We start from the raw sequence: 10,174 nt of genomic DNA, 5'->3' as shown, positions 1-10,174 counted from the left end.
GTCAAAGAATACCTACCTACCAATATTGCGCGATGTATTCAGATTGATAGGATTCTTATTTCTGATACTTCTACTCATACAGAAAAACCAGTTTAAATAGGTTTACATTCCACGACTTTTTTATGCTAATTAATATATTTTTAACGCTTAAAGTAATTCTCACTAAAATGAATATTCCTGATAATAGAATAGACATTTCAACGTTCAATCGTTGAAATCGTTCCATGCAGGTGCTTAAATAAGATGTGGGATAAGCCACGAATAAATATTGTCAGTTTGAAATGCCCTCTTTTTATTTTATTTAACGTCGGCTTGGCTGTAACAAATACAGTTGCTTAGTTTTTATCTCCTCTATAACTGCAGGTTTTAGCTCTGCTATGTTTTGATACTTATAATCCTATACCAAGGACGTTTCAATTTAATCGTCATGATGCGCAAAGCATCTATAACCGAACCCAGGAAGACTCCTATCAGGGTTCTATTATAGGTAGATGCCATTTGGAGGCCGTGCACTGTATGTTCGATTGCTTCTTCTAAATTGTAAACAAATGATAGATTTCATTTGTAACAAACGAGCTGGCAAAATAGAATTTTGTAACCTACCATGTAAAGTAGTTATTTTTAATAAAACACTCGAGATCATTCTAACAAGCGGTTTTTTATTTGACATCTTACAAGGTATAGATAACAGAGTAGTCTAACGTAACGTCTATTAACTATGAACTTTGATTGTCTATACTTTACATACCAGAAATAAAATATTAGCGTCTTCTATATGAGGTTAGTATTACTGTCATTATGAGAGACCTCTCTTGCAGTGAACAACAAAAGGTCGACGATCAGGGGAGTTACTACCATTTCTTAAAACAATATTATTTTAATCATACTTTTACTTTTTTGCAGGAAATTTAAGTTTTTAAGCAAAATATGACCATTTCAGTTGGTTTTATGCAACGGATAAGCAAAAAATTAATAAGGGTTTAAGTTTGTTCACCTGCGTATGACGGAATATTTTACTGTTTTAAGTAGGAAATAAAACTTTCCTGAATTATGATGGATTTTAAAAGATGGTGGTAGACCCCCAGAACCTGTTGAAACATCATCGCTTGCCGGCCGTTGATTATCTTGTTACATAAAACATCATTTTTAAAACACACTTTATTCGCTCGTGTCCATTACAAGGAACAGATCTGTTTTCATTTGCAATTTCTTAAGATCCATTCAGATAGCACACTGCGCTATTTGTCCGCCGAGACGTTAGGGATTGCGTGTCAAGATCCGCTGATAACTTCTGAACAATGAATTCAAATTACCCTGTTAACTTTATATCCTAACGTTAATTTATGTAACAATTAAGCTAGAAATGATTTTAACCACGAGTGTAGATATAGCTTCGTTAAAAGGGTGGGGGTCTAATATATGAATATTACTTTATAGGTCACCGTTCGTAGCACAGTTGTCATCTGCTGTATGTGAAGTACCGGCCTCAGACTCTAGTTAGGCAATTTAAAAAGGATCGTACTTATTGGCCTACCTTCATATTGTTTCTTCAACATAAACACACTAAAATGATTGTTTACCTGTTACGTCTCCGAAGTTTGCTGTAACTGTGTGATATATATACCATAAATAGAAATTTTGCATAATTGTTTACTAACATCTATTTTCATTAAATAAACATACATTACACATTACTGAATAGATAACTAACTAATCTAACATCAATAGATTGCTGGTTTGTTCAGTAGTCAGTTTCGAGCAGTAACTGTCGTATAGATCGTTAGATAAGATTGTAAAACGATCTAGGACTCGTAAGATCTGTACAACCTACGCTGCAATCGGGTCCAGCCATTTCTGTTAACATGTAGACTCTGGTAGGTTTACTTACGATGTATAATCTATGTTATTGATGGAATTATTCAATACGCTTTAGGTTCTATATGGATCTGTGATTATATTTTTCTATTTATAAAAATAGCAAATAAGGATTTTTCATGACACTTAAATAATGTTTACTGTAGTTGTCTAGTTTTTAGGTTGATTAAGCCTTGAAAAATTTAGCATAACACTTTTGAAGGTTGGTAGAATCAGTTTCTTTAACCAGGAGGCTACAATCACCGTACGAATTTCTAGAGTAAAACAGTTCTTGAGTTTCGATAAAAAGATGTGAATGCTATCTTAGTCCCTAGGAGAGACAAGCCACCTGATTCAGAATGACCCCTTTCTAAACGTCCATGGGCGGCAGTAAGCTTTTAGTATCAGGTGGACATTTCCTCATTTGCCATATCAATAATTATATCGCAAACTAATTGCAGCCGTGTCATTATACTATAGCCGTGTGTAACATAATCTAACATACTTACACAGTTAAATTTTCGAAATTCCCGTTTAAAACTTTTTGGCAAACGACTGAACAAATAGATATGAAATAAATAAAACAGAAATTCAATTCTAAATATTTATTTAAAATCAATCATAAAATATTTCAATTTATTGCTTATTTTATATCTAATAGTTTACACTAGATATGTGTGAGCGAGTGTTCTTAACTCTCTTATGAAAGCATCATTTGAGTCACTTTCATCAATGTTTTTACTATTTAACATTACTGCGTTATTGGCTACTACAGACTGAGTTATAATTCTAACACTTTCACAATTCTTTAAATGATTCGAACATTTACTAATTATATTCAACATTTGTTTCTTAGTCATAAACTTCAATGATCTCTTTGTTATCAACCTATATATCTCAATATATGACGTCACATCTTCTATTTCCAAATCTTGTGTATGAGGCAACAAATTGTACGCAATATTCAAAATTTCATATTCTATATCACTTTTAAACTTAATATCTGCAAAAACATCAACGTATTTACCGCTGTTTAGATTTAATTTGGCGTAATGTTTTCCAAATAAATTCAAATCCATACTAACGATCATATTCCTTAATAAAACAAACATTTTTCTTACAATATTCTTATCATCTTTTCCTACGTGCCTTACAACACCATGAAGCCAAGCCAAAAACCCGTAACCTTCGACCAAAATTTCAAAAGCCCTAGGAATCGTTATTATGGAATTTAATGCAACTATGATTTTCTCTTTTGTTTTCCTATCACTTATGACGGTCGAGTGGTAATCCATTATCATCTTAAGGCACATTGTTTTAAAGATCACATTTACATCTGTCATAGTCTTAGTTCCATCTCGTATGATGTCTAAAATCCAAAGTCTTCTTTCAGCAAACTCAACATCACTATCGTGGAAAAGGCTTAGAAAATCTGGGACTACTGTTAAATCCACAAACTGTTTAGCTATAAGGAAATTGTTAACAGGTTTGTACAAGGGATCTGATGGTGACGTCGATACCATAAGGGCCTTCGCGAGGTAAAGGGCACCGACGGCTGGTAATCTCGGGTTTCTTAATGCCTCGCCGTTGGGCATTTCAATAGCAGTTGGTAAGCTTTGTCTCAACGTCGTTATGAAGTCCGTGAGAAGTAATTTGTCGCTTTTATGTCTCCTGTAAACAAAAAGAAATCATTCGTTACAAACATGAAGAAGGGAATCTACAATAAATAAGGGAAAAACTGTCATTATAATAAAACCATCTACTCGATAAGAGTAAATGACAAGGAGTATTATAAATTAATAGGAAAGATGTAAGAAAGTAATACTTACGTTTCTGTTTCCAGGAGCAAGCAAAATCTATGTAGTACGTGAAAAGCCGAAGCTCGCATTCGTGGACAGTGGGAACTCAGTGCCATCACAGGTATTGACAGTAATCCAGTTCTTAGCATCTTAAAACAAGAAGCCACTGATCCAGGGGCTAAGAGATGACTCAAGAGAGGAAACAGAAATAGAGGTTCATATATCGCTTCATCTGTATCTAAATGTGATAGACCTTGTAAGTCAACATCTTTCAATTCTTCCATTGCATTACCATGCTTTACTTTTAACTCTAAACCTTGAATAATACCCTCAGTATCAGTTATAGCGTCATGCTTTCTACTTTCTTCAATGCTGTCTAAAATTATTTTTACTAATCCATCTCCAGTAGTTAAATCAAGATTGCAACTTAATTCATAATCATAATCCACTTTCTGGTTGACGGGAAAGTGTCTAACAGTCATTTCTATTAGATCTCTTTCAAATAAATTCATCACTTGATTTGGTGTTGGATGGCCCCACAATGAAGAAGTTCTATTCTTACGTACAGAGTAGTAGTTAGCGGCGGAATCACCCCAGACGTAAGGTTTATATTCATTTACTGGTTGCCCATTACTTTCGTAAAAGTGCAATATCCTCGTGATCATTCTATCGCTAGGATTTCTCGTAGCATGATATGCACTTAGATAAACAGGTATCTGTTGAGCTTTCATTACGGATTTGTTCTTGGAAATCAAAACGAATAGAAATTCGAGAAGTCTTGATTTTACATCCGGACTGTGGTAACTTAGCATGACGTTTAGGAATTCCGAATGAGATGTAACCATGTCAAATAATGTCACGATATCCTCACTGTCATCTGGGTAAAACAGCTTCACTAATGTACTAAGTAAGCATAACAATTTGGGCCCGGTTGAATTTTTATGTTCCATTGTTCGCACCTTTAAGGAGTCTTTTAGCACCACTTTGCAGAAATTTTGCCAAACGGAACTTTCGGTAAATTTGGCAAATTCCTCCTTTTGTTCCAAATTAAATCCTACCACATGTTTACAGATCTGTGCTATTTTGTAAATATGTGCGATTATGTCTTCTATTAATTTATCCTCTTTATTCTCTTTTATCGCTATCGTTGTTATTTGCAGTAAATTCATGAAATATAAAATCAAATGTTCATTTTTCAGGCCTTCTCCTAAAACACACATTTTCAAAAACACCGCTTGTAGCAATTGCACGTGACTCGATTCAGAAACTTCAAATTTATGGCTCTTGGCAAACAATTTCTTGCAGTCTTCTATATCCATACATTCGATAATTAATTTTCTAATAAATTTCCAGCACGATATGTAGATCTGCCCAGCTTTATGCGGCTTCTCCAAGAATTTTAATATGTTACTTTTGTATTCATTGTACACTATCGGTAGGAAAACTTTATTTTCACGCAAGTAGTTACCATGTTCAATGATGACTACACCCAAGGGTAAAGTTAATTCTCTCTGACCTAGTATTTCTGGCCTACATATTTCTTCCTTAAATATATGACAAAACTTGACGTTGTTTCTTAACAAGATGGACGCCAGTTGCGAAGTTGTTTTTCGAATGGTATTAGCAAGGAAAAAACATTTGAAATCATCTTTAGATATATGTAGCGCTTGATGAGGTTTATTTTCAAAATATTGAATGAAAGCCATTTCCAAGCTTGTTAAATTTGGCACTACCTCTTTGTTTGTTAACAACTCATTATACAAAGACATTGACTTTTTTAAAAGTTCCTGTGGCAAATCTGATGTTATTGTTTTTGAGTATTTTTCTATTAACAATCGTAGTAATTCTAGTACTAAACTAGGCTCCTTGTCATCTTTAATACATGATTCTATTTTTGTATCAAATATTTGATTTAAAACAAGGATATCGTCTTCACTGGATAATCCTACGATTCGCAGAACATTTACTGTGTGTTCACTATTTATATTCTTCCTCTTATTGATTTTGACAAACGCCTTCATAATTTCGCTGTAATTTTTCTGCTGATAAGACTTCAAAACAAAGTGTCTATGATTCGTAAAATCTACAATGTCTGCATGTTTAGTAATAATGTTTAAAATAAACTTTGTTGCAACTATATGGGAGGCACTTTTGTTCATATCCAAAGGGGTGTAAATTTTAAGGAAATGAGAATTTTTCAATACATTCAGTATTATGTTCCTGCAAACGTGTATCATATGGCATTTCCTTCCCAAGGCAATTATGCATTCGAAATACATTGTCACTTTTTGCATGTGCAACTCTGTTAACTGGTTCATGTTTGCTAATCTTATTACAGAAAACATTAAATATTTTGCCCACACAAATAATTCTGCACTATCAACAGTTTTAGAACCACTGATTTTATAAGCAAGATCCATTACAAAATCATTTTCGTCACTTGTTGCTTCTAAGAAAGGAAATATATCTTGTAATTGTTCTATTTCAGTACTAAGCAGTGAGTTTGAAAGATTCTTCAAAACAATATCATTTCCAAAGTTTTCAGGCACAGCTACAGGTTTGCTCGCCCAATCAACTACATAACTGCGTGCATCCAATTTACAATCTCCTATTAACACCTCTGTTAGTTCAGGCGAATAATTATAATGAAGCAAATTAACCACATACAGTGATAGGAAATTCTTTAAATGTTTCTTCTTCTCTCTCTGATTCAGAATAAATTGCATACACCCAACAATAAATGAGGATGGTATTTTGCTCTCTAGGAAAACACTGTCCCCTGTGCAACGGTTGCTCATAAGATCATTAAATAACTTATCTAGATTGTCACTACTGCTTTCATCCGAAACTTCGAAATTAATTATTTGATTTCGGACATACTCTGCAAGTTCTTTGCTATTTGCTAAGGCATATTCTACCGTATCGCCAACCAAAGATACAGGGTCGATCTTAGCGTGCCGAAGTGTATATAACATCAATTGGATCTCGTCTTCATCAGCTTCAAAAATTCCTGTACTTTTAAAGAAAATTACTAAAGTATCCTTAGCTTCAAACCAAGTGTTGTCATTCTCACTTGTGTAAACTTCTAATAGTATTTGAAACAAATCTTTAAACATTGGATTTTTGAGAGACATTATCGTGTTGTCTAGCATCAACCATAGAGAGACAATTTTAAACTTCAAAAGAGGTATTTGACCATCTGTCAGAGTCATGGAAAAATCCAAAATCTTTTTCATATCTATGTTTCCTTCCAAAGATTCAAAGTATGCTGGATGGGTATAATTGTACAGCAATAAAAGATCCAGGAGAGATAGCAAAGACTGTGTGGCATCAAGTTTTGGCAGCCTATAATCCTGTCCTGTCTCAGTTTTATCATCTCCTTTAATAACATCTTGAATTAAGGCAACAATTGCATTAGGTGGAGGCAGATGTTTTGGTAGAAAATTGTCTAATTTGTTATTGACTTCAGTGACATTTTCATTACACCCTTCACTTTCCAAAATTTGCATATATCTTTTCAATGTTTGCAGCATCTTAGCTAGCACTTTTACACAGTACAATGAGACTGTTTGGTCTTTTCCTATGTTGGCTTGTATATGTTTTAATAACGGAACAGGTAAAGTAACAAATCTTATAAAGTTGGTTACTTGTATAGAACTTAGATTAGAAAATTTTCTTATCATGTCTTCAGGTCGCATTTTATCCAAAAGTTTTATAACAAACTCAGTTGCTTTTTCCCAAATAGGCGAGTGGAGTGGTTGAAAACTTTGTTCAACTATGTTGATAATAGCTCTGTGCAAGTCTGGACATTTGTAAATAACTTGAAGGATAAGGTTACATTGATGCTCGTTTTCCCAGGGCCTTTTTAAACTGAGCAGAGCTTTGTATAAATTTTGGTTTTTATTGAGATCCGATGTTCCTAGAGCTTTATCGACAAAGTAAATACCCAGTCTGTGTGATGTGAAAAGAGTGAGCATTATATCTGAGAGAAGAGCCATAATTTCCGGTCGAGACTCATTCCTAAGATCCACATTCATCTCAGGAGGCCCCTTCCACATGAAAACTTTGAACATATTGTGTAAAACTTGATGGCTGAAGGTTTTTAGTTTCAAAGTTTTTGATATCAAATTATTATCAATAACATTCTTCTTCAGAATGTTTAAGAACATGAAAACTGCTTCAGGCTCATCTTGGACTAAGCCCGGTATAATTAAAGGCAGTAAGCCCTGTTTCTCCAATAGAGCCTTGATTAATGGAAGGTGTCCGTCCACCAAGAAAGATGTCATGAAATGCACAAATGCAGTCCTCACATTGTCTTTTTCCTTATAATTTGGCTTTTCCACAATATACTGCAAATGTTTTGGAGTTAATGGTACTTGATTTAAAACCTCTACCCCTAGGTCAGAATTTAAAGTTACCATCGATGTGAGAAGATTAAGGATGATCTTTCTGTGCCGAGGCCCTGAATTCTCGCTGATCATAATTTCCACAGTTGGTATAAAAGTGTTCAGGAAATATCGGCAGGCTTCTTCTGTTATCGAAATCATGTGTGGCAAAGATGATTGTACTTTCACTATGATTAAATGAAACAGGTGGAATGCTGGTGTAGCCAACGTCAGATTCTTCTTATTATCCTGAGTTATCTGCCTCAAGATCTCATGAGAGTTCCCTCCCACCTTCAGATATTCGAGCATGTAATCCACTTCATTGTCAGGATTTAAGCAAACCTGAAGAAACTGTGTCAACACTGAAAGACAAAATAAGTGAAGGTTATTAAACTAGGAAGAATATTGAAAGAAATTTTCTACTAAATTGTTTTAATAATTAAAAAATACTGATTTTTGAAATTATATGGTCAAAATAATTGTTGCTTTAATTTTAAAATGTACATTAAAATCGCTCAATAATATAACTACACATAGAGATGAGATGGATCATTTATAATGTATTAATGTCATCCACCATACACAATATGAATATAATATTTGTGTATTTGTGAATAATTCATTATTTATATTTATTCATACTACATCTAGGTTATACTAGGTAAATTTTATGGTAAGTACACAAAGAAGTATGCATAAGATGAGATACAAACTTGTATGTTCCTAATAAATTAACAAAAACGTTGGTAAAAAGAAAGTTTAATATGTAGTAGTGATTAGTACTTTCACCTTGAAGAACTAGGCTATCACTTATCATCACCACTGTGTTACTTATTCCGGCACCCCTGTGCTATGACTAAAAGTTTTGGTGGATTTTGTTTCATTAAGTATTTTATTGCAAAAATATTTTTATAAACTCACCCATAGTTTGACCCTGTTTAGCTGCCAACTCCTTTCGAAAATGTTTTATGTCGAAACTTGCATTTTTCAAAACACTTTTCGTTTTGCTTACAATATTTTCTACATTTTGAGGTTGGTCCGTTTCCGAAACATTTTCTGATATTTCATTGTTATCTTCTTGTAACTTATTCCTCTTAGCCGAATCTGCCGGCTCTTTTTCATACTTTCTTTTACCCATGTTTATACAAAAACGCTTTTAACACACGAAAAGCATATCTCAAAACTTCAAAATGCGCAATGCAACAACACGTGAGGTTGTTTTGACTTTTGGTTTTGACATTTCTGTCAATGACAGCGACATGTGCCTCTAGACAGCTCAGTTCTGAAACTGCGACTATAAATAAAATGAACAAAATAAATAAAATAAAAAGCCTTTTATTTCTTGCTTTAAAAATACATAATTTGAATTAACATTTGTTTCATAAAAGACACATCTTATATTACAAATTGTCATTATATATATCTTCTTATATATAAAATTCTCGTGTCACAATGTTATTTACCGCACTCCTCCGTAACGGCTTTATCGATTTTCACCAAATATATGCATATTCAGTAGGTCTGAGAATCGGCTACTATCTTTTTTTCATACTTGTTTTTTCTGTTCCATGTTGTTCACCCTTAATTTTTTTTTATTTATATGGCAATACAACGTTTGCCGGGTCAGCTAGTATTTGATAATTCATTTAAAATTATAAATTACATAAAAGGAAATAATAGAGTCCAATTGCAACTCTGTCGAGCGATATCTTTGAATAAAAATTAGTTAGGAACTTAGAACAAAAAATACCCCTATTACAGGATCCAAAATTTTATTTCTAATAATTATTGTAATGTCATTACTGCTGCCCTTCCTATATAGGTTACTCTCATAGAGTATTATTATATACATGTTAGTTACTCTACTCTTTGACTGCTGCCCAATATAAAATAATACAGGTCACAATGGAACCTTAAGTACGGTCCAAATTAAACGCTGGGTTGCGTATCCAGCAAAAGCTATTAGAAAAATATTGTTTTACAATTCAGACGAACTTTTCCAACGACATTAAAAATAGAATAAATACAAGGGAATAGTAAAACAAAAGCAGTCTATTAAAATATATTTTATTATACAAATATATCACATACTGATATTAAAATAAACGACAGTTGTGGTACCTTCAAATGTGGTAA

General features: G+C 33.3%; 1 protein-coding gene across 1 annotated transcript; it reads right to left on the bottom strand.

The window, feature by feature from the left end:
- Positions 1-2,444: 2,444 nt before the first annotated feature.
- On the bottom strand, positions 2,445-9,280 carry LOC140753670 (nucleolar pre-ribosomal-associated protein 1). Its single transcript, XM_073088396.1, has 3 exons — positions 8,960-9,280; positions 3,684-8,400; positions 2,445-3,525 (listed from the first exon to the last, which is right to left on the bottom strand). The coding sequence occupies exons 1-3, from the start codon at positions 9,174-9,176 to the stop codon at positions 2,517-2,519; spliced, it is 5,943 nt and encodes a 1,980-aa protein (XP_072944497.1). The 5' UTR covers positions 9,177-9,280; the 3' UTR covers positions 2,445-2,516.
- Positions 9,281-10,174: the final 894 nt, after the last annotated feature.

This window comes from Epargyreus clarus, unplaced genomic scaffold, assembly GCF_041222505.1.
Source record: "Epargyreus clarus isolate Ecla_fem2 unplaced genomic scaffold, WU_Ecla_fem_2.2 ptg000027l, whole genome shotgun sequence".
Classification (NCBI taxonomy): domain Eukaryota; kingdom Metazoa; phylum Arthropoda; class Insecta; order Lepidoptera; family Hesperiidae; genus Epargyreus; species Epargyreus clarus.
The sequence above is the reverse complement of the archived record's forward strand: the minus strand, read 5'-3'. Positions and strand labels throughout refer to the sequence as shown.